Below are 23,479 nucleotides of genomic sequence, written 5' to 3'. Positions count from 1 at the left end.
AAATGCTACATTTCCGTTAATCAAAATCCATATGGCTGGGAGTGCAGCATTGTTTCTTAATAAGGCTGAGGCATCCATTTTATGCAGGTATTTAACAGATGGTGTTCACAGCAAACTAATGTTGTTCCACACTTCATACATTATGCATTTTTTTGGGGGGGAATTTCAATTTATCCTTCCCAAGTGGGAAAATTCCATTACACCAAGTGAATTGGAAGCTGATGCTTAATGAGGGGTCCTGGAGATGATTTTCTCTCTGGTGGAATTATCGGGATTTTGGTGGGAATTGTGGCAGGGTTGAGGCCAGTCCATGAGTGGGGATGCAGGTGGGAAAGGCCATGAAACCAGGAGCTGATCTGAGTGGCATCTTCAACTCATCCCAGCAAAGCACAGAGGTTTTTTACAGCTGATGGAAGAAAGTTCTTCCTTTTCTAGTGAGAGGTCTCAATCTGCCCAAAAACTGGAGGGAAGCCAGCTGAGGATTGCTCCAGTTATAGTATTCCATTATTCCCCCCACTTTTTTTTTATTTATTTTTTTTTTAATTTTAGGGAGAGAGATAAAAAAGAAATTAAAAAAATAAAATTCTCTAACTCTCACCATGGTGTGCAGCTTTTCCCGCTGCCCCCTGGAACTCCACAGGGAAACCAGGAGCACAGGAAACGAGCAGCGAGCAGAGAGGGGTTTATTTTTCCTTTTTCGTAGAGAAAAAGCAAAAGAAACCCCGAGGAGCAGGGGAAGGAACTGGATGTTCAGGTACAGCCTACGACAACTCCTCCGCCCAGGCGAGGGGGGAGTTTTGGGGATGACGCTGCAGCTTCCAGATGTTTGCAGCCCATTGAAGATCGTGTGCGATCCTAATGGCTGAGCTGCAAAACCCGAGAGCGAATTAGCGCTTATAAATGGGATCTTCCACGTGTATTTGCAAATGCAATTTACGCCACGTGAAAAGCCCATTTGCAAACCCCCCGAATCGTGAATTGCTCTAATCAGGAATTACGTGTAATTCACATAATTTTGCAAATTAATGATCCCAGCTCTGCCTGGCCATGGGAAAGGGAGGATGTGCCATGGAGGCTGCTGGACTCATTAGGACGGGCAGTGGGGTTGGGATCTGAGCTGGAAGGTGCCAAGGAAGCTTTGCTTGCCCTGTAAACTAGGAGCAGACAAGTTGAAGAGCAGCAGGGGTTTAAAACGTGGAGATTTCTGTGTTCTTTAGCAGGGAAAAATGCCCTGACATGAAATAAAATGACACGGACACTGGACTCTCCAAGGTAAAATAGAGGGCAGTTTAATTTCTGACTCCAACATTTATAGATTTCCAAAAGGGGCAGTGGATTGGAGGGTGACAGTGCCACCTCTCCAATGACACTGGACAAACCAACAGCCCATCAACTTTATCCTCCTCCATAAAAGAATGCAAAAATAAATTATTTACATAAAGTGCGTGACAAAGTTCATTATAAGACTATAAACATCAGAAGGTTTAGAAGAACCTAAAAAAAAATAAGGTGACACCCTGTGAAAGTGGAAATAAGCACGGGGACAGCACCATCAGCATGTGGTTTCTCCTTTAATGATGATCCCCTGCACCTTTCCCCAGTTGGAAGAGAGCGAAGCCAAGTGTGCAGAGGCCCAGAGATGCCAGCAGACAGCAGCCCAGGAGCTGGAGAACCTGCACACGGAGCTGGAGACCCTCAGCAGAAGCAAGACCCTGGTGGGTTCCATGGCAGGGCAGGTGGGAGGGCGCAGTCCCACCTCTTGGGGTTTGGCAGCAATCAGCAGCTGCTTTGCTAAATCAGAAGTGTTTAATAAATCACCTTGGAGTGTTAATTACACCTCTGAGGATATTTATGAAACATCCCAGTGAATTTACTGGGTCTCCAAGGATATTCCTCACTGAATCACCTAGACTGCTTGGAAACAGCAGCCCCCGGGGTGGTTTATTGGGTGGACAAAATTCCTGCAAGGGTGCAGCATCCCATGGTCCTGCCCTGGCTCTCTGATGGGCTGGGGGCTGTTGGTGATGTATTCCAGAAGGGATTTGGTGGGTTCCCTGTGGGATCCAGGTGCTGTGGATCCTCCTGGTCCTGCTCCAGCTCTCTGATGGGCTGGAGGCTGTTGGTGATGTATTTCAGAAGGGATTTGGTGGGTTCCCTGTGGGATCCAGGTGCTGTGGACTCTCCTGGTCCTGCCCTGGCTCTCTGATGGGCTGGAGGCTGTTGGTGATGTATTCCAGAGGGGATTTGGTGGGATCCATGAACCAGGAGCTGTGCATCCTCCTGGTCCTGCCCTGGCTCTCTGATGGGCTGGGGGCTGTTGGCAGCATGTTCCAGAGGGGATTTGGTGGGATCCCTGTGGGATCCATGAAGCAGGAGCTGTGGATCCTCCTGCAGGTGGACGAGCAGCTGTTCCAGCTGCAGCACGAGCGAGCCGACCTGCTGAAGCGCATTGACGAGGACCAGGAGGACCTCAATGAGCTCATGGAAAAGCACAAGGCTCTGATCGCCCAGGTAGGAGCTGGGGGAGCCTCTGCAGCCCTGGGATGGCTCTCAGAAAGCCCTGCAGGCTGGCACGGAGCTGGTGGTGGCATCTGGGGGTCCACAAAGGGGTGAGGATCCACAGAGATGCTGTGATGAGGAGGGGAAGGCTCACAGCACCAAATCCTCTCACCTGCAGTTTTAAATCTTCTTTTAAGAGGTGTTTTGCCTTTAGTTTCAACATCTGGAGAATCCTAGAGCTGTCCCTCTGGGTTGTTTTTATTCCTCCTTTCACCATTTTCTCCTCCAGAGGTTAAAAAGCACTGTTAAAAAGCCTTGGTGCTTTCAGTGCCATATCCAAACTATGCCAGGCTCTCTCAGAGGATTATCCTGGGAGCTGAGGGACCTCAAAACTCCCATGGGAGGGGACAGGCTGACAATTCACAGTCTTGTGCCCCTTGCAGAGGTGGTAGGGATCCAGGAGCCTGTGTCTGGAACCAGGAGAATCCTGATCCACAAATATTTGTTTCAAAATTTTGGGAAGCTGCAGTGAGTTGGGAGAATGCAGCTCCATCGGGGCGGTCCAGGAGCAGCTCACTGGAGGTTCAGGCAGGAACCAGCCCTCTGCTCTGAGCCCTGCTGCTCCCAAATCCACATTTTCTGTTCCTGCAGTCGGCCACGGACATCGCTCAGATCCGGGAGCTGCAGACGCAGGTGGAGGATGTGAAGAAAGAAAAGCAGAGCCTGCAGGAGAAGGTAATTCCTGCAGGAGAAGGTAATTCCTGCAGGAGAAGGTAATTCCTGCAGGAGAAGGTAATTCCTGCAGGAGAAGGTAATTCCTGCAGGAGAAGGTAATTCCTGCCCAGCCTGGGGCACCCCTGCTGAGGAATGGGACCTCTTTAGGCTGGAGAAATCGTTTCCTTGCAGAATTTTTGGGATTCACAGCCTGGTTTCTCCCTCCTCCCCTGCTGAATTGGGATGGGCTGACCCCAGGGCTGCCCCAGGGTGGGCACCAACAAGGGCTGCACCCGCTCGCCTCTGAGGCTGTGCCAGCCCTCCTGGAGTGAGGGATTTAATTTTAAACACATGAGTAATCCCATTAAGTGAAGTGCTTTACTGGAGCGTGGCTAAGCTGCCCAGGAATCAGAAGCAGGAGGAGCGGGTGGTGCTTTGGAGATAGGCTGGATAAAAGGAGACGAATTCCTGTAGTTTTAGGTCAAATTCAAAACCTGAACCCAGGATCACTGAAAGGGCAGTTTCCTTTGGAGATCTCAGTGTAAGAACTGAGGAAACAGCCTGGCCCAGGCAGCTTTCCACAAAGATTGTGAATTTTTACACCTGCTATCCTCAAAGAGTGTGTGAGGAGAGAAGAGCAAAGGAGCCCCAGCCACGTGTCCTGGCCAGCAGGTTCTCCATTCAGAGCCACACTTCGCTGTCAGGCCTGTTCTGTGTGGCTCCAACAGCAGGGAATTCTTTGGGAAAGGAGGGCAGTGCTTGGCCACAGCAGCTCAGGGGCCAGGAGAGGGACTGGGGAGGGGATGAGCAGAGGGGATCAGCAGAGGGATGCATCAGAGGGGTCTGTGACCGTGTTCACAGGGGTTTTGGGATGAGGGAAGAGATGAGGATCTGACTCCATGTTTCAGAAGGCTGATTTATTATTTTATGATATATATTATATTCAAACTATACTAAAAGAATAGAAGAAAGGATTTCATCAGAAGGCTAGCTAAGAATAGAATAGCCAAGAATGATAACAAAGGCTTGTGGCTCGGACAGAGAGTCCGAGCCAACTGGGCTGTGATTGACCATTAATTAGAAAAACCACATGAGACCAATCACAGATCCACCTGTTGCATTCCCCAGCAGCAGATAATCAATGTTTACATTTTGTTCCTGAGGCCTCCCAGCTTCTCAGGAGGAAAAATCCTAAAGAAAGGATTTTTCATAAAAGATGTCTGTGGCAGGGTGGTCCAGGAGAGGGTTTCAGGAGAGGGGATCAGGAGAGGGGTGCAGGAAAGGGGTCCAGCAGAGGGGCTGGGGGATGCTGATGCTGACACAGCCCTGCTCTCCCAGCTGCAGGCAGCTCAGGCCAGGGCAGCCCAGCTGGAGCAGTGCCCGGCCGAGCGCTCCATCGTCAGCCGGCAGGAAGCTCGGATCCGGGACCTGGAGAGCCAGCTGGACTTCCAGGCCGTGCAGATGAAGCGCTTCGAGGTACCCCCTGCTGCCCTGGCACTGCCACCGCCCCACCTGTGGGGACAGCAGCACCTGGGATGGGCTGGGGCAGCACAGGGGTTTGGTGGCACTGCTGCTCTCCCTCCGAGGGTGTTTCTGACAGCCAGCAGCGCCTTGGTGCTCACAGGGACATTCCCAACTCCTCACCTTGCCCAGGTGCTGGTGCTGCGCCTGCGGGACAGCATCATCCAGATGGGAGAGGAGCTGGAGAAGGCGGCCGAGTCGGAGGCGCGGGAGAGGGAGAGCAGCAGGTACTACCAGAGGAGGATGCAGGAGATGAAGGCTGACATGGACGAGCTGGTGCAGAGGGAGCTGGAGTCCAGCCGCCGGCGCGTGGAGCTGGTGAGGTTTGGGGGATCCCATGGCCACAGAGGTTTGGGGGGTCCCATGGCCACAGGGGTTTGGAGGTGACCCCTCATAGCCCCTGGGTTGGTTTGAGGGCTCCAGAAACTCATTTTTGTGTGCTCCTTTGTGTGCTCTGGCTCTGGGGATGGAGTTGTCCCTCTGGGAAGGACGGGGAATTGCTTTGCAGCTTTCTGCAGCTCCAAACCATTGAACCAAAGCTGTCCTTGAGGATCCCCGTGTTCCCTTCTCCATGGCTGGTCTGGGAGCCTGGACAGTCACTCTGCTCCGTGTTTTCTTGTGGGAATGATGCGGTTTTGCTTGCTCTCACAGAAATGCAGTTCATGTGTGGATGTGGCACTTGGGGATGCGGTTTCAGTTGGACTGGATGATCTTGGAGGTGTTTCCATCCTAGGTGAATCTGTGATTCCAAGTTAGGTCATTCCTGCAGCTCCTCATGTCAGGCAGAGCCACAGTGGGTGCGAAATGCCCTGGCCCTGAGTGCTGAGGTGTGCCAGGCTGGCTGTGCCAGGCTCAGCCCAAGCACCAGCTCCTCCTGGAGCTCCTGGCTTTGCCAAACCCGCCCTGTGTCTGCACAGACAGCGCCAACCAGCAGCTAAATCCACTCTGAACAAGCAGAGCCCCAGCTGGCTTCGGAGAGCAGCAGAAATAGATTCACCTTCACTTCCCAGCCCTTTCCAGAGTCTCTTTTCATGTCGCTTCTTCCAGTAATCCAAGGGAAAGCCTTGCTCCCGAGTGGTAATTGAAAGATATTGCACTTCTGCTGGCAGCAGGGCTGAATTAGGAGCAGTTATTTTATCAATAATCTTTTAGTTAGCAATCAAGGAGATTTCAGGATTTATTCTGCCCCGAGGCTGCCAAGCCTTGCCGAGGGGGGTGGTGTGAACGATTCCCAATCCTCCGCCTGCACCGGGGTCAGGCTTTGCCCTTGCTCTGCCAGGCTCAGCCCTGCCTGCTCCAGCCTCCCCTGGGCATGGAATGGGGTCAAATCTCAGCCTTTGATGCTCTGCAGAGCCATGAGAAGGGCTGGGAAAGGTGGAATGGGGTCTGAGAAGGATGGAACAGGGGTCTGGGAAGGGGGGAACAGGAGTTGAGAGGGATGGAACAGAGGCTGGGAAGGATGGAACAGGGTCTGGGAAGGATGGAGAAGGGCTTGGAAGGATGGAACAGGGGCTGGGAGGGATGGAGAGAAGAGACAGGCTCTGCTGAGGTGCCGTGGGCATTCTGGGCTCCCTGATTTCAGGGACTGGGGAGCAGTGGCTGTGGGTGCTGTGATATTGAGTGTTTGTTGCAGCTCTGCTGGAAGGGCAGTGCTTGGAACATGGATTCTGTTGGGATGGGGGTGTGTTCTTTTTGCTGTATTTTTGGGGGTTGTGCCTGTATTTTTAGCAGCTTTCTGAATGTTTCATATGGGGAGGTACAGGAGCTTCTTGTGTTCTCCCAGATAAAGCGTGCAAAGAGGTCTGAAAGGGATTTTAGAGGCACCTCCCTCAAATCAGACACAAACAGCTGAGCTTGTAAGGCAGGACCGAGGGCTCTGGGTTTATCCAGATATTTGGGGTTATCTGGCAGGAGAAAGGAGCAGGGGGGCTCCCCCAGACACAGCTCCCCATCCCAGCTTTCCCATGGGGATTGCTCAATAGGAACTGGCTCCAGGCACTGCTGTGATATTCCTGGGAGCAGAGGCATCCCCAGACTGTGTCCTCTGAAGAGCACTTGAATTAAACATGGGCCAGAGCTGTGATCAGGGAGCCCAGCCCAGCCTGGTGGGGAGCATCAATAGTTAATGGAAAGCCACTTATGGCTCTGCTCCTGCTAAATCCCCCATCAATTATAAATCCAGCCTGAATTATTCACTTGACATTACTTAAGTCGTGCTCTGCTCCTAACAATTTTTGAAAAACTTATTTAAATACACGGCGGTGAGGTTGTGGACTTTACCACACACTGTTCAGGTTTAAAGGAGGGTGTTGAAAGGACAAATTCCTGGCAGAGATTGGGTTAAAAATCCTGTCTTGTTTCAGAGCTGCTGCCTGTATATGGAGATACATATGGAATATATATAAAATATACAGAATAGGAGGTATTTTGTCCTCACAGCTCATATTTACCAGTGGAAAATCCCATGCCACCATCCCCAGCCAGGCTCAGGGTGTCTCCATTCCATCCCTCCTTCTTTTCCCACCCAGTTCAGGGCACTAGGGAGGCAGCCTTGTGCCATTCAGCAGGGAATACCCAGTGAGGAGCAGGGACGAGAGCTGGCTGCCAGGCAGATGGCTCTGCCTCATGAATTTTGCAGGAAGGATGGGTTTTGAACACTTTCCAGGCGTGTTTGGTAATGATGGGGGTAGGACTTGGCCCTGCTGGACTCTCTTTGCTCTGGCTGCACATCCTGGGTTTTTCCTCCCTGGAGCTGGAGCTCCTTTCCCAATAAAACCTGGATCCCAGCCTGCAGCAGCTCCTCGATCCTCAGCTGCTGGGTTGGCACCCAGAGCTTGACAGGCCAAGGATGGAAGGGATGGAACAGGGGCTGGGAAGGGTGGAGAAGGGCTGGGAGGGATGGAACAGGGCCTGGGAAGGGTGGAGAAGGGCTGGGAATGATGGAACAGGGATTGGGAGAGATGGAACAAGGGATGGGAAGGATGGAACAGGGGTTGGGAGAGATTGAGAAGGGCTGGGAAGGATGGAGAAAGGGCTGAGAAGGATGGAGGAGGGCTGGGAAGAGTGGAACAGAGTCTGAGAAGGATGGAGCAGGGGCTGGGAAAGGTGGAGAACGGCTGGGAAGGATGGAACAGGGGCTGAGAAGGGTGGAAGAGGGGCTGGGAAGGATGGAACAGGAGCTGGGAAGGGTGGAGAAGGGCTGGGAAGGGTGGAACAGGGGCTGGGAAGGGTGGAACAGGGGCTGGGAAGGATGCAACAGGGGCTGGGAGTGATGGAACAGAGTCTGAGAGGGTTGGAGAAGAGCCGGGAAGGATGGAACAGGGGCTGGGAAGGAGGGAGAAAGGCTGGGAAGGATGGAACACAGGGTCTGGGAAGGGTGGGGAAGCCCTGTGAAGGATGGAGCAGGGATTGGGAGGGATGGAGAAGGGCTGGGAGCAGCAGGAATGTGGGACAATGAGTGGCTGTCCCAGTGTCTGGGTTTCCCTCCTGAGCCTGCTCCCAGGGGAGGATGGTGCTGCTCTGACTGAGCTGCCTGAAGAGTTTGGATTTCATGGCACAATTCAAACATCTGCAAGAGGGCTCTGGGATGAAAACTCAGCAAAGGGCTCCAGCCATGGGCAGGAGCTGCTCAGGTCTCTTCTTTGGAGAGCCAGGCGCCTTTTTGGTGGAATTCCTCGGGAAAAACAGGGTCTGACCCAGCTGGGATGGAGCCCTGGCTGGTTGAGGCGCAATCCAGGGATTTCTGGGTGTCCTCCTGTCCCTCTGTGCCCAGCACAGCTCCGCTGAACCCTCCCCTGAGCACACCATGGGGGCTGGTGGGTGCTATCCTAAAATCAGCTTTCTTTAGTGAAGCTGTGAAACTCATCAGCGCAATAATTAACTCATTTTACAGAAAACTGAAGTGCAGGTGTGAAGATATTCTTCACAAGTTGGGTTTTTTTTTTGTGAGAGGCTCGGTGTAAATAGTGTAAATAAGCTTTTTATTTTTTTTCCTGGTTCTTTTGCTGGCAGATCTTTTGCCTTGGCCCTGCTATGGCCACGTTGTGTAATACAACTTAGTTGGAACTCCAGGATTAGGGGGTTTTGCTCATTTGCAAACTATAAAGGGTTTTTTTGCTGGTTTTTTTTGGTTTTTTTTTTGTTTTCTTTTTGGTGCGATTTTTTTTGTGTGTGTTTTTTTTTTTTTTGTGTGTGTGTTTTTTTGTTTGTCTTTTGGTTTTTTAATTTTTTTTATGTTTTTTGGGGTTTTTTATGTGTGTGTGTTTTTGGGATTTTTGGATTTTTTGGGTTTCTTATTATTTTTAGGGGTTTTTGTGTTTTTCTTTTGTTTTTGGGGTTTTAAATGTTTCTTTGGTGTGGGTTTTTTTGTGGTTTATTTTTTTGGGAGGCTCTTTTGTTTTGGTTTTTATTTTCTGGGGAGCTTTTTTGTTTTATTTTGGGGTGGTTTTGGCTTTTTTGGTTTTTTTTTGTTTTGGTTGGGGTTTTTGGTTTTTTTTTTTTGTGGTTTTGGTTTGGTTTGGTTTTTTTGCTTTTTGGGGTTTTTTTTTTGTTTGTTTTTTATGTGTTTTTTTGAGGGGGGTTGGTTTCTTATGTTTTTTTAGTGTTTTTTTATGTGTGGTTTTTATGGCTTTTTTATGGTTTTTGGTGGGGTTTTTGGTGTGGTTTTGGGGTTTTTTTGGGGTATTTTTTGTGGGGTTTTTTGGGTTTTTTTTGGGCGCTTTTCTGTTTTGCTTTATTTTTATTTTTTGGGGGGGCTTTTTGTTTTGTTTTGCGGGTTTTTTGGCTTTTTTATGTTTTTGTTTTGGTTCGGGTTTTGTGGGTTTTTTTGTGGGTTTTTTTGTGTTTGTTTTTTGGGGTTTTTTTTGTGTTTGTTTTTTGGGGTTTTTTTTGTGTTTGTTTTTTGGGGTTTTTTTTTTGGCTGCTTTTTTGCGGGTGTGTTGTTGGTTTTGGGTTTTTTTGTTTGGTTTTTTTTTTTTTTTTGACACCTTTGAGGAGCTCTAATGACAATTACCATCAAAGGCAGTCGGTCCTTAGAGGTGATGGAGGAGCCAGGAGTGAAAACTCGGTGCCTATTTGCAAATTAGGGCTGTTGTGGTTCTGCTTTGCCTTTAAAAAGAGTGAATTCCTCAGGAATCCATCAGCTGCTCACGCACCAATTACACGGTGCTCACACTGCAGCCTTCAACCCAGCGAATTTTTGTCACTTCAAACTTTCCCAAAAACCCCGCGAGTTAACGGCTTAATTAAAAATAATCATGATGGATGAGTTCTGCAGGTGCGGGCTCAGTTATTAGAAGGAAAAGGGATTCGAGTTGGATTAATTAGATTACACTTGACTCGGGGTGGATGGGAGCGAGCAGAGGTGGTGTTGTCACAGCAGAAGCACAAACAAAAATACAAAAATACAGAAATACAAAAATAGAAAAATAGAAAAATAGAAAAATAGAAAAATACAAAAATAGAAAAATACAAAAATAAACATGAGGTGGTGACAAGGACGTGGTGCTGGCCTGGGAATCCTTTGGAGTCCCGGGGATCGTTGCACTGCTGGTTTTGTTTATCTCCTTTTAACCTCTTTTCAGATAATTCTGAGACAAAATTAGCTGGGAGAAAAAAAAAAAAAAAAAAAAAAGCCTCTTAAGGAAAAGAAGGTTTTGAAATCCCTTTCCATGAGGGATGTGCAGAATATTTTCAGGAGTGAGAGCAGCTCCCTGTGGGTTTGATGAGTGCCAGGCATCACTGAGTGAGTTCCTGTCCCCTTGTTCCTGGGGAAACCTTTGATCCAGGCTCCCTGTCAGCAGGGATCAACCTCAGCCTTCTGAAACCATGGATTCTGACCCACCAACAGAGCCAGACCTTTGCTCTGGGGCAATGGGAGAATCTGGATTGGAAATGCATTCAGAACCAGGCAAAATGTATATTTTATTTATTGATGATGAAATATACATCAGCCAGGGGTTCTGAGCTGGTCAGGCTGGTCCTGCTGTGCATGTCTGGCTGCTTTGGTGGGATCAGCCAGAGATGTTGGTGCCAAAAGGGGTTTAACAGCAGAGGATGCCTCTTTTAGCCCCTCAGGTCCCTCATGGTGCAGATTGCCCAATAATGTGACTTTTTCCCTTTATTTCTCCCCATTTTCTGCTCAGAGGAAACAAAAGGCCAGCTCTGCCCAGTGTGAGGGTGTCAGTTCTCAGCCCAGGGACTGTGTGGAAAGAGAAAAGCTCCTTGGATTTACATTTAGATGGAAACAACCTGTGTCAAAGGTGTCCAGCAACTCCCTGGGTGCCAGGGGCCTGGTGCTGGGCCTTGTCAATTTGTGCTCTGCAGGCAGCGCTTTTCCATCTGAAATTGAATCATTGTGGCAAAATTATTCCTTTCCTTGAGACAATTGTAGGGTACGGAGAAAAACACGAGAAGCCTCCGTGGATGAGATTTGGGACAGCTGGGATGTGGGGTTGAGCAGTGTCAGATCGATTTTGTGGCTCACATTGAAATCACCCCTCGGGTGGGCGATAGATCCCAGGTCCCCCTCCCGAGGCCACCAGTGTGTGTGCCACAAACTGTGGGTGCCAGGGGTGTCCTGTGGGTGCCAGGGGTGTCCTGGGGGTGCCAGGGGTGTCCTGGGGGTGCCAGGGGCAGCCCCAGCTCAGCAGCATCACCTGGGATGGTCCCTTCCCTCACATCATTCCCAGCATCATGCAGAAGGCAGCGAGCTCAGGGGTGACCCCACCAGCCAGGGGGACCCCTCCAGCCCCCAGGGCATTCTGCTTGCTGCTCCCACAGCCATCTCAGGGAATTTCTGTGTTTGTGGCCAGAGAAGTGGTTTTGGAGTGCTGGCAGGGGGATATTGTTCTGTGCCTCCCTGCCCATCGCTGTTAACAGCAGCAGGACAGAGGAGTGGAATTAAATGCAGCCACTGAACTGTATTTGATTTGTGCCATAGCCTGCAGGTGAGTCAATAGAGGCTCTTATCAGCCTGTGGAAGGGCTCAGCTCTTTATCAGGCAGCAGTTCCACTCCCTGCTCCTGCAGTCCCAAATATTGAACCCAGGCACGTGGGCACCCAGAGCTTGGGGCTCTTTCCTCCTCTCAGGGTTGGTGTTTCACTGTGAGCCCTGTTCTGAGCCCCTGCAGTCCTTGATGAAACTCTTCCCTTGATGAAACAGCTCGTTTCCACTTTCTGCCTGAGCCAGGAGGGAAGTTGGAAACACCAAGTTTCAGAAAACTTCTGATCAGCAGTGAAGTTTTCCCCAACGCCAGCGCGTTCCCAGGAGCTGCTGTGACACCCGAACTGGGCTGTTCCTTTCCATGTTTTGATGAACTGAGATGCTCTTGCCCCGGGCCCTGTGTGCCTGGTGATTCCAGGCCTTCCATTATTTACTGTGACAGTGTGCCAGCTCCTGTGCCCTGGCCTGTCTCAAGTCATCCCTCACCTTGTCACTGCCGCCGTGGCGATTTCACAGCTGGCAGCTTCCATCACTGTGGATCTGCTGCTCCCTCCTCTCTGCCCTGTGATGGCCTGGGAACAGCAGGAGGGGTTCCTTCCCAGCTGGAAGGATGTGGAATGTGATGAGCATAGGTGCAGGGCCAGGCTGGTGCCCTTGGTGTGCAAGGTGGGAGATGCTGGTCCATGGAGATGGGTGGGTCGTGTCAGATTGTGAATCCTGGAATGGTTTGGGTTGCAGGGACCTCAAAACTCATCCAGTCCCACCCCTGCCATAGGCAGGGACTCCTTCCACTATCTCAGGTTGCTCCACGCCTTGTCCTAAGCTGGTCTGGGGCACTTCCAGGGATGGGACAGTCAGAGCTTCTCTGGGCACCCTGTGCCAGAGCCTCACCACCCTCACAGGGAAAGATTTCATCCCAATATCCCATCTAACCCTGCCTCTGACAGTGGGTAGCATTCTCTGTGTCCTGTCACTCCATGCCCTTATTTAAAATTCCTCCCCAGCTCTTCTGGAACCCCTTTAAGCACTGGAAGTAAAACTATTTATCAAAGAAGTGGAGTAAAACTATTTATCAAAGAACCTATTTGACCATCAACATCCTCCCCAATCTTATTTATCACAACCCCAATACTAGCCTTACTTCTAGCAATCTCAATCTGCCCTTATCCATACCCTTATCCAAAATTCCTCTCCAGGCCTCTTGGAGCCCCTTTGGAAGGTGCTGGAAGATGCAGTTTATGTTCACAAGCACCACAGGGCATGGTGCAGCTAACCAGCCCCGCAGGCAGCACTGGGCTGGGTGTGGGGTGGTTCAGCAGCCCCCAAGGCAGGTGCAGACCCTCTCGTGGTGTCCCCTGTGCAGGAGCAGCAGCTGGCAGAGCTGGCGGAGGCGCGGCAGGGGCTGCAGGCTGACCTGGGCACCTCCATGCGCCGCATCGCAGACCTGCAGGTGGCCCTGGAGGGGCTGAGGGACAGCGACGACAGCGACGCTGACAGGTGAGAGCAGGGCTGGGGGGTGTCGGAACTCAGCGCATCCCTCCGGGTGTCCAGAGCTGCTGAGGACCCCGCCAGGGGGCTCGGAGACCCTGGCACGCTGCCCAGAACACCTGGGGATTTGATTGTGACCCCTGGAGCAAGTTACCAGCTTTGTATGGGGACGTGAAAGTCCCACAGGTTTGAACGGTGTAATAGCAAAATGATCACAGGCTGAAAATGTAGATTTTAGGATTTTTGGTATGGGGGTTATGGGGATAAGATGGAGGAATCTGGGCATGTCCAGCCTTTCTTTCTTCTTCTTCTTGTTCTCCATTTTCTGCAGTGATTTCTGCACTTTGGGATTGGTTTAGAGTAGAAGTGCATTGTTTTCTTGGTCCAGCGGTCACAACCTGCAGGCAAACATCTCGCTTTGGTCAGCTTGCCTCCCCCACACACCTCCCCTGGGTTGGGGGGTCTCAGTCCCAGTTCTTGGAGGGAGCAAAGAGGCCTTTTCACATGGGGTTTTCAGTCCCAGTCCTTGGAAGGAGCAGAGGGGCCTTCTCACATGGGGGTTCCATGTCTCGGTCCTTGATGGAGAGGCTCCTTACATCTCAGTCTGTCTGTCACGGTGGTTGTAAAACAGGTGAGGGTCTTTGGTGGGAGACCACCTGAAACTCAGGAGAAGTCCAGGCAGGACGAGAGGTGGGAGAGCTTCCAGAGCTGCTATTGTTGCACAAAGGGCACGGTGCCCCCTTCTTAGCACACAGCAAACACACCTGTGAAAACAAATAACACTGAGCTTTCAGGTCTCGGGGCCTTTGGCGTGTGACTTTCTCCTTCAGAGATTCTAGACGGAGGGGATCTTCTCTCCAGCGGTGCCCCAACGACAATCGTGAGGCAGATGAGGGAAAATTCTCACAGACTCTCACACCCCATCCATTAGGAATGTCTCTCCTGTCCCCCCAGGGATGCCTGCTCCACTGTTGGCTCCGTGCTCAGCCTGGAGCCTGCAGACAGCGTCATGTCCTGGCCGAGCTCCTCCTCAGGCTGGACGTCCCTGCTGAGTGCCAGCGTGGCCGGGAGCGTTCCAGCACCATCCGTGGGCAGCCGCAGCACCCAGAGCCTCAGGTGAGGGACCCCAGCCCATCCTGGGGGTCTTGGGTGGTGGTGACACGTGGGAGCTTCCTCTGGGATGCGCGGGACGGAGCTCAGAGGGACCTGTGGTGTTTGAGGTTAAAACATCGAATCGAGGGAGGCAGTCACTGCCACGCCGGGGATCAGTGAAACGCCAGATGAAAGTCACTACATCAAAAACGTGCTTCAAGCAGGAAAATGTGCCTTGATGTGTTCTCTGGAGATAATTTAAAGAGGCATTGCGGCCTGTTTGAGGATTTGTATGCCATATGCTCGCCGCTGAGGGAGAGGGGTGCGTTTCTACTGTTCTAATATCAAATATGTTAATTTTTGGTGGTGATGGTGATGGGCTAGGGGAGAGATGGGGAGGAGCCCAAGCACCTGCACAGCCCAAATGCTTTGCTCTGTGGGTGCCCATATTGAATTGGTGCCCATCAGAGGGACCACCCAGTCCAGAGAAAAACCCCATTTCTGTGTCACAGAGATATTTGTGTTTCATATGTGAAACAATCCCATGGCTTGAGTTTGGAAAAATTGTGTAAATCAGGGTCTGGGGCTGCATTGTGGAGAGAGCTGGTGAGGATGGAGGAGGGTGTTGGAGGTTTGTGAGGGCAGAGATGGAGCAGGGATGGAATCCTAGGGCAGGGAGCAGAGTGGGCTCCAGAGAGCATCATCCCCCTGTAGGGAAGGTGGGCAAGGTGCCAACCAGCCAAACTCAGAGTGAGCAGGGGTGAAATTCAGGGTGGGCAGGGCTGGCAGTGCCCCTACTCACAGCCCCTGTGATTCAGGACCTCCCCACCCTGCTGCTCCCCCAGGGATGCTGTCTCAGGACATGATCACCGCTTTCCCAGTTTTTCTCCCCATAACCAGGGCAGGTGCCAGGCTGAGGCTGGGCACAGCTCCCTGCAGGTGAAGATGCTCCAAGGTGACAGGATTTGTCAGGGTTGTGAGCACAGTCTCACTGCAGACATTAGTATTAATCTCCCTGCTCTGATTCCGGAGAGCTGCATCCCCACAGCCCCCACCTGCCTTGTTCAGGAGAATCACTGTTGTCAGAAATGATGTTCTGAAGAGAAATTCCCCTGCAGGAAACACCCTGAGTGAGCTGGAGCAGTCTGGGGAGGTACAAGGCAGAGTTTAAGAGCAGTCAGACCTGTGGGGAGGTCACAGAATCCTGGAATGGTTTGGGTTGGAAGGGACATGAAAAATCATCCCATTCCAACTCCCATAGACCAGTGAAGAGTGGGAGCCCTGAGAGCAGTGGGCTGAGCTCATTGGCACCCTGCACAATAAATAAAGCCCTTCCTAAGTGCTGCTGAGGAGGCTTTGGTCCAAATAACCCAGCTCTGATCATTAATGAATGACAGAAAAACAGGCATTGTGGCTAATATATTATTTCTGGTATATATATCCAATTTATACTTTGGATTTATAGTAGAAGATATGCAGGCTTTCAGGACGGACATTGGGAGGAATTTCTTCATGGAAAGGGTGGTCAGGTCTTGGCAGGGGCTGCCCAGGGAGGTTTGGGGTGCCCATCCCTAAGGAAGGTGGCACTCAGTGCTGTGGGCTGGGTGACAAGGTGGGGATTGGATTCCTGGATTCCTCTCCAACCTCAGTGATTCTGGGATTTTGGGGTTTGCTGGGCTGCCTGTGGCCTTTATCCTGAGCCCAAATCAAATTGTCCCGAGCCCTGGCCTCAGTGTGAGCATCTCCCCCTGTCCTGGGGCTGGTGAAGGGGCTGATCGCAACGGCTGGTGTGGGAGCTGCTGTGTTTGGCTGCAGCTCATCTAGGATGGAAATCGAGAGAGGAGGGGATGAAATGCAAACAAACAGGAGACGAGACTGGAGGTAATAAAAACGAGATCAGGGAAATGAGCTCTTCCTTATTAAGATTCCTTTGTCTTACACAAGCTCCCAGTAATGAAAAACGAGTCCTGCTCGTGTTGGCTGCTCAGCACCACATCTGGGCTGTTTGCTGAACAAACAGCTGCCAAGAGCCAGAGGAGAGCAGGCAGCTCTTATCACCCCTGTGCTTACAGGAGGGAGAGCTTTGATTAACGTTGCCTTTAATTCTCTGCTATTTAAATTCCTTGTACAAAACGCTGGCCGGCAGAGCTAAGCCTCCATAAATATGACACAGCTCAGGGTTGTGATAAATATGATTTTTTTTTATTATTATTAAGAAGGCAATTTAAAAGTTTATGTATTTATTCTGGCCTTTTCCAGGCAGGTCAGGGTTGTGCTGTGATGGGAGGTCATCCAGGGGTGCAGTCAGGGAGTGGATGCACAGCCCCAGGATCTGCCTCTCCATCCTGCATCCCACAGGACTGGGGCATCCACAGCCCCAGGATCACCCTGGCAGCAATTCCCCTCCCACCTTGGTTGACAAAACCAGGAGCCCTGGTCCCAAGGCTGCTGGGGATCCGACAGGTTTATTTTTAACCAGAATTGTGTCAAAAGCAAATCATTACGTGGGAGACCGGGAGCTCTTGTGTAGATGATGGTGTGACAAGAAAATCCTCTCCTGACAGAAATGAGGCCAGTGTCTCTCCCCTCCCTGAAACTGTCTTGGGTTTTATTTATCAGCTCCCATGAAAAGCATCCCAGCCACGCTTTCGGCCCTGGTCATGTGTTGCAAAGCATGTGTGGATTTTATTGTATAAATGATTTCAACTGGTATAATTGTAATCATGCTAATTGCTATGTAATCTTCGCTAATTATTGTTGTATGTCATTTGGTTTGGTGTGAATGGCAGATTGCAGAGCTCTGTTGGCTTCCAGGTGCCTCCCAGGCATTTTTTGCCGGGAAAAGATGGGAAAATCATCTTCTCTGAGGATGCTGGAGGAGCAGGGCTCTGCTCAGGGCTGCAGGGGCTCAGGGTCCTGCCTCCCGTGGCATCACCTTCTTTTGGGGCTGCCTGTGCCTTCCTGGGGTCGCTCTGAGCCCTGGGAATTCGTGCTGGGAATCAGAGAGGGATTTAGGGATGAGCAGAGGATGGGGTGTGACTGTCTGGCTCTTGTGTCCTGCCTTGTGAGGAGGATGAGGATGAGGAAGGTGAGCCATGATTTTGGAGGGAATAAGGGAACAGTTAAAGAAACAAATCATGGAATGGTTTGGGTGGGAAGGAACCTTCCAAATCATCCAGTCCCATCCCCTGCCATGGGCAGGGACACCTTCCATTATCCCAGGTTGCTCTGAGCTCTCTCCAGCCTGGTCTTGGAACTTCCAGGGCTCCAGGAACAGCCACAGCTTCTCAGGGCACCCTGTGCCAGGACCTCACCACCCTCACAGGGAAGAATTTCTTCCCAATATCCAATCCAGCCCCGCCTCTGGCAGTTTAATGGGTGCAGAAAATGGGAACTTTTGGGAGAGACAGGGATGGATGGGGCAGTTTTGGCCTTTCGCTGGAAACCAGGGCATGGAGAGTGTGAAGTCCCTGCTTGGGCTCTGGGGCAGTCATGGAAGCTGGAACAATCCCACCTTTGCAGCTTTCACTCCATTTCAGACCCTGAAGATATTCAGGAAAGCATCCCCTGTCAGTCATGTTGAACAGGACAATAAATACAGCATGTTCAGTCCTTGTTCACAGCCCATTAGTGGTTCTCACATCTCCACTCACTTTTATCTCAGCCTTAAAACCCAAATAAAAACCCTGATGCCGGTGTTTAATTTATGAAAGCCATTCATGCAGCACGCAGGTTACAATATTATTTGGAAACGTGCAGAATGAATGGAGCAATTTCTGCACAAAACCTCACCGAAGGATTACACCAGCCGTTTAAGTAAGATGCAATTTAGGGTCCTAAAATCCAGCATTATTGAAATGTCTCAAACTATTCATCAGCTGTGGTGCTTCAGCAGTGTCAGCATGGGACGGGCCTGAAGGGTGCAGTGATTCAGGGAGATGAAATATCTGGTTAATTCCTTAATAATAAAGAGATTTAGGCTGGTTAAACGGGCAGGGAAAGGTGGTGGGTGCCAGTTTGGGAGGGCATCTCTGTGCCCTGGGCTGTGCCAGTGGGCACCGGGAAGCTGGAGCTGCTCCACTGCCCCTTCCCTCCTGCAATCCCGCATTTCCCAGCTCTGGAGTTTGTCCTCAGCCCATCTCAAATGTGAATTATTTCCCGGGTCAGCAGCAGAGCCTGGTCCGAGCGAGCGTCCCGGAATTCTCCCCTCCCACCCCATTCCCATGGCAACAGCGGCATTCCCAGGGCAGGAACCTTCATCACTGCTGCTCCCTCCCGGAGATCCCTTTGTTCTTTGGGTCCTGCTGCTTCGCTCTGCCCTGTTCCCTCCTCCTTTCTTTCCCAAATTAACATCTCAGTAAGGCCAGACCTTGTTTCCCTTGGCTGAGCAGTGATGGGGGTACCTGGGAGTAGGGACCGTGCCATAAAGCAAATGCTTGGACAGGATCGAAAATGTCAAAATGCTTGGAGGGGATCACTAAGCAGGGGCTTAGTGACACCAGTGACCCCAAGCCCACCGGTGGCTGCAGTCCCCCCATTTCTGTGGCAGATGGATCCCATGTGGTTCCTGCACCATTCCTTGTTTGGGGTGTGATCCCTTGTCTGGCCATCCCCCCTCACTGTGCAGGAGCATCAGATCCAGGTGTAGCAGGGCTCCTGTTTGAGCAGCAGCCTGGGTGAAACATGCCCAGCAATAACACTGAGATGTGTCGGGGGTGCGCCGCGAGCCGCTTTCATAAAATTTTAGTGAATAATCTTTGGCTTTGACAGGAATAAAATAAATCCTACATATTGCTGTAATCTGTCAAGAAGAAGGATATTTGGAGGTAAGTGCCGGCTTGGCAGAGCTGAAGCTGGTCACACCACCAGGAATTATCCAGGCTGGCTGACCTGGGCTTATTTGAGATAAAATCCTTGGGCATTGCCCAACTGCTGGATGCAGCAGTGAGTTCATCCCGAGGCTCCCATGGCAATGCCAGCTTTTCACTGCTTTTTGTCCTTCCTGGATGACATCCCGGTCACTGGGAACCCCGCAAGCTAAACGAACACGGGTTTCTCTGACGCTGGCAGGGGGTTTTTACAAACCACAAACGGGACTGGGCTCCTGTGGAACGTACCTTGAGCTGTTTTATTTTCCAGCATCAGCCTCATGACGTGATTATGACAATGGGAAGACGCCAGCAGCTCGCATCTCAGGCAGCGGACAAAGAACTTGATGTTACAACTTACCTGATAAGTTTCTTAACTTATTCCCACATTTCTCTTGTTCAGGGTGAGCAGAGACACCAAGGACCCCGCTCCGAGCCGCCCTCTCTCCTCCCGGAGCTCTGCCCGCCCCACCGAGGCAGCAGATCCGGGGAGAACCACGAGTCCCCTGCTGGCGGCCAGAAGACGGGAATTTGGGAAACCTCAGGCAGAAGAAGAGGGGCTGGAGAGCCCAAAGAAGCCGGTGGATAGGATAGGAGACACATCCCCATCACTGCTGCGCGGGGTGTCCCCGCCGGTGCCCAGCCGGAGGAGGCTCTCGGTGGCATCGGGGTCGGTCTCGGTGGCATCAGGGTCGGTCCCGGTGGGCTCGGGGCCGGTGCCCAGCTCTGCCGCCCTCTCCGAGTACGTGGAGGAGCTGCGGCGGCAGCGGGAGCCGGGTTTGGGGGACGCGTCCTCGCTGCCCATTTACCGCACCACCGGTGCCGCGGCCCTGCGGCGCTCCAGGGCTGCCCTGGAGGAGCCCCCGGGGAGGCTGGAGGGGGATCGGGCAGGGGATGGAGAGGGAGCAGGTGCCAGCCTCACCCGCTCCTCCAGCCTGCGGAGCATGGCCTCGGAGCCGGCCGGGCCCCCGCGTTCCCCAGTGCTCAAAAAGGCATCGAAATTCGGCTCCTACGAGTCCCTCCTGCCGGGCCTGGACGGCTCCGGCCGCCGGCCGAGCTCCCCGGCTGCGGGGATGGAGGTGCCGCGGCTGAGCTCCTGGAGGAGCTGCCTGGAGCCCTCGCTGGAGGACGTGGAGCTGGGCAAGGAGCCGGAGGGATTGCTGGGCGAGGGGAAAGGGAGCGACCCCTTCAGCTGGAGAATCCCCACGCTCAACTACGAGAGGAGAACCAAGGTTGACTTCGATGATTTCGTGCCGGCCATCCGCAAGTCGCGCTCGGCCAGCAGCCTGGGCAGAGCCCGCAGGGACCGGAGGGACCCCCGGGCCCTCACCGTGCGCTTCGAGGACGAGGCCATCGCCTCGGGCAGCCTGGAGCCCTCCGACACCAAGGGCACGGCCAAGGGCAGGGAAGAGCCCGGGGATGTCTCCGACGCCTCCTCATCCTCGGGCTCGCAGCGCTCGGCCCGCAGCGCCGACAGCGTCAAGCGGCGGCCGCAGCCCCCGAGGGCGGCCGGGGAGGGCTCCAGCGGCAGGGCCGGCAGCCAGGGCAGCGCCGTGAGCCGCCGAGCCGAGGCCGAGGGCAGGGAGGACGATGTCAGCAGCATCATGAAGAAATATCTGGGCAAAGAGTAAGGTAAGTGTGCTAGGCAGCGATGTGGGGTGCTGGCCCTGAGCATCGTTGGCCGTGCTGATGTTGCTGGGGAGTGTGTGGGGACAGGATAGCTCGGGAGAACAGGAGTCCCCGTGCTCCTCCTGGTGTGTTAGAGCATCCCAGGGTGTCCCTCGGGGTGCGTGGCACCGGGACTGGTCACCCCTTGCCTTTGCGCCTTTGGAGCTGCAATGGGGATGCTGATGGTGCCAGGGACAGCCCCAGAGGCATCCACAGCACCAGCTCGGAATTCACTGGGATTTCCCAAAACCAGCATCACTCAGTTGCCACCCCAGCACCTGGCGGACTCATCCTCCCATGCACTCCCTCCTTAGGTGCCCAAATTTCTTTTGGGTGATTTTCTTTCTTGGTGATTAGAAGTCAACTCAGGCTGGACACTGGGGGTTCCCTCTCCAGAGGATGGGGCTCCTACATGGCCCAGACATCCTTCCCCCAGTCCTCAGCAGCCTCTGACACCCACTTGGATGCCATGTCTGGATTGCAACTGACACTTGGAGAATTAGGATTTATTGCTGCAATCCAGGTTTGAAAGCGGAGTCCCTAATGAATGCGCCACAACTGTAATTAAGTGTTTAAAATAGATTAGAAAAACATTTTGTAAAACCATTGCCTTTAGAGTAACTTATTGGATGTCAAGCTGTGACCAAATTGACTAAGCCAACACGCGAAGGGAGCGCATGTTAATAAAACATTTCTTTCCAGGAAGCAAATTTGCATAATGCAGCGTCCCAATTTCTGCAGGATCCGTTTCCATCGAGCCCCAACCCGCAGTGACGAGGAGCCACGATGGGCACACAGCATCCCTGCTCCTGGCAGAACCACCTCACGTGAGCAGAGACTGCAGAAGGCTCCACAGAAGTCATGGGATGGTTCTACAAACTTATTTTGGTCCTGGACACACCGTGGTTTCCTCATGCTCCTGCCCCGTTTCCCAGCTTTGCTCAGGGCCAGCCGCGGGGACAAGGACTTTCCTGTTCTCCTGCAGTTGTTTGACTTGGGAGTTGGTGCTTAAATTCAACCCCAGCGGCTGCCACAGATGCTGAGGATGTGCCATGGCCTGGGAAAGCCGCTCTGAGGGGAGCTGGGGGGACACCAAACCCCTCCCTTGTAACCCAGAGCTGCAGCCCAGGTGTCTCATCCCACGCTGCACTGCCCAAAAATGCAGCTAATCCTGAGGATGCTCTTGGGTCTCAGTGTGACACCCAGCAACAGCAGAGCTCTGAAACTTTGATAATTCCACAGGTATTTGATGGATCCATCTGTGCTTCCATGGCTGCAGCCTGTGGGGGACACCTGGGCACATCCCAGTGGTTTGCAAGGCACATGGGTGATGGAGGGGCTCTATTTAATGTTTGCTTGGTTTTTACACAATAAAATATTTGCTTCTTTGACATGCAGGTCCCTTCTGGTTATTCCTTTCCCCACAGTAGGTTCAGGTGTGTGGAAATTGTGCAGTGCAGAGCTGAGCACCTCCTTCCACAAAAAAACCCTCTTTTCTCACCCTCACCCTTCTTTCCTAGAAGAGATCCAAACTTATTCCTTGGTCAGAAGTTTGGGGCAAAAGGATGCACAATGTCCATGCACAAATCTCTCCTCTCCATGAGGAGAAATTTCCACCAATTTGCACATTCTCCTGGGACCCCTGTGGGACAGCCACAGGGCAGTGGCAGCTTGAAAGGCCGGTTGGGCACTGTTCAGCATTTTGTTTTGCCTGTTGTACTCCTCACCTTCACTTCTCATTTAAAGCAGGGCCTTGCAGCAGGCAGCACTTCCCTTGTCAGCGATGGATGGGGGCTCACATCAGCGCTTTGCTCAGCAATTCCCGGCGGCTCCGCAGGGCTGGCAGGGGGCAGGGTGACATTCCTCCTGCTCCCACGTGTCCCTTGCAGGACGCCTGCCTCATGCAAGAAGGCAGCAGATGAAGAAATTTCCTCTAATTAGTGTTAAATTGGTCTTTTTTTAAAACGATCCCGCTATTTCTGGGAGGAAAAAAGAAGCAAGTGCTTTTCTCTTTGCAGGGAGTATTGCTCCCCAGAGGGATTTCACAGAAGCAGGGAATCACAGAAGGGTTTGGGTGGGAAGAGACCTTAAAACTTATCCAGTTCTTCCCCCTGATATGTGCAGGGACACTTTCCACTATCCCAGGTTGCTCCAAGCCTCTTCCAGCCTGGCCTTGGGGCACTTCCAGGGATCCGGGGGCAGCCGCAGCTTCTCTGGGTACCCTGTGCCAGGGCCTCAGCACCCTCACAGGGAAGAATTTCTTCCCAATATCCCATCCATCCCTGCCCTCTGAGAGAAGGAAGCCATTCCCTCATATCCTGTCACTCCAAGTCCTTGTCCCAAGCCACTTTTGAGCTCTCCTGGAGCTCCTTTAGGCTCTGGAAGGGCTCTGAGCTCTCCCTGGAGCCTTCTCTTCCCCAGCTCCCCCATCCTGGCTCCTCTGTCTGCCCCAAGCCAGCTGGTGGCACCTGAGGGGAGGGACAGCAGTGGCACCTGGAGAAGGGACACCCAGGAGCAGGAATCCAGTGCTGCCCCACGTTTGGCCTCCGAAGTCCAGCTCACAACCACCCACTGGCCGAGGCGTCGCTTTGCAGCTCGTTTTTAATCTCATCTCCAAACGTGACACAAATTGCTCGTTATTTGTGGCTGTGGCAAAATGATTCTTCTGACACAAAGCCTTTGATTT

At 52.3% G+C, this 23,479-nt stretch overlaps 1 protein-coding gene across 1 annotated transcript in view; it reads left to right on the top strand.

Moving 5' to 3' along the window:
• The window catches only part of MYO18B (myosin XVIIIB), a 64,926-nt gene extending 42,742 nt beyond the window's left edge, over window positions 1-22,184 (top strand). The window contains exons 36-44 of the mRNA XM_063172951.1: window positions 1,602-1,715; window positions 2,395-2,511; window positions 3,151-3,234; window positions 4,552-4,689; window positions 4,867-5,052; window positions 13,041-13,174; window positions 14,120-14,281; window positions 19,529-20,757; window positions 21,535-22,184. Of these exons, the coding sequence (XP_063029021.1) occupies window positions 1,602-1,715; window positions 2,395-2,511; window positions 3,151-3,234; window positions 4,552-4,689; window positions 4,867-5,052; window positions 13,041-13,174; window positions 14,120-14,281; window positions 19,529-20,756 (2,163 nt within the window). The 3' untranslated portion in view covers window position 20,757; window positions 21,535-22,184. The remainder of the gene's footprint in view (window positions 1-1,601; window positions 1,716-2,394; window positions 2,512-3,150; window positions 3,235-4,551; window positions 4,690-4,866; window positions 5,053-13,040; window positions 13,175-14,119; window positions 14,282-19,528; window positions 20,758-21,534) is intronic.
• The last annotated feature ends 1,295 nt before the right edge of the window (window positions 22,185-23,479 follow it).

Source organism: Melospiza melodia, chromosome 20, assembly GCF_035770615.1.
Source record: "Melospiza melodia melodia isolate bMelMel2 chromosome 20, bMelMel2.pri, whole genome shotgun sequence".
NCBI lineage: Eukaryota > Metazoa > Chordata > Aves > Passeriformes > Passerellidae > Melospiza > Melospiza melodia.
The sequence above is the reverse complement of the archived record's forward strand: the minus strand, read 5'-3'. Positions and strand labels throughout refer to the sequence as shown.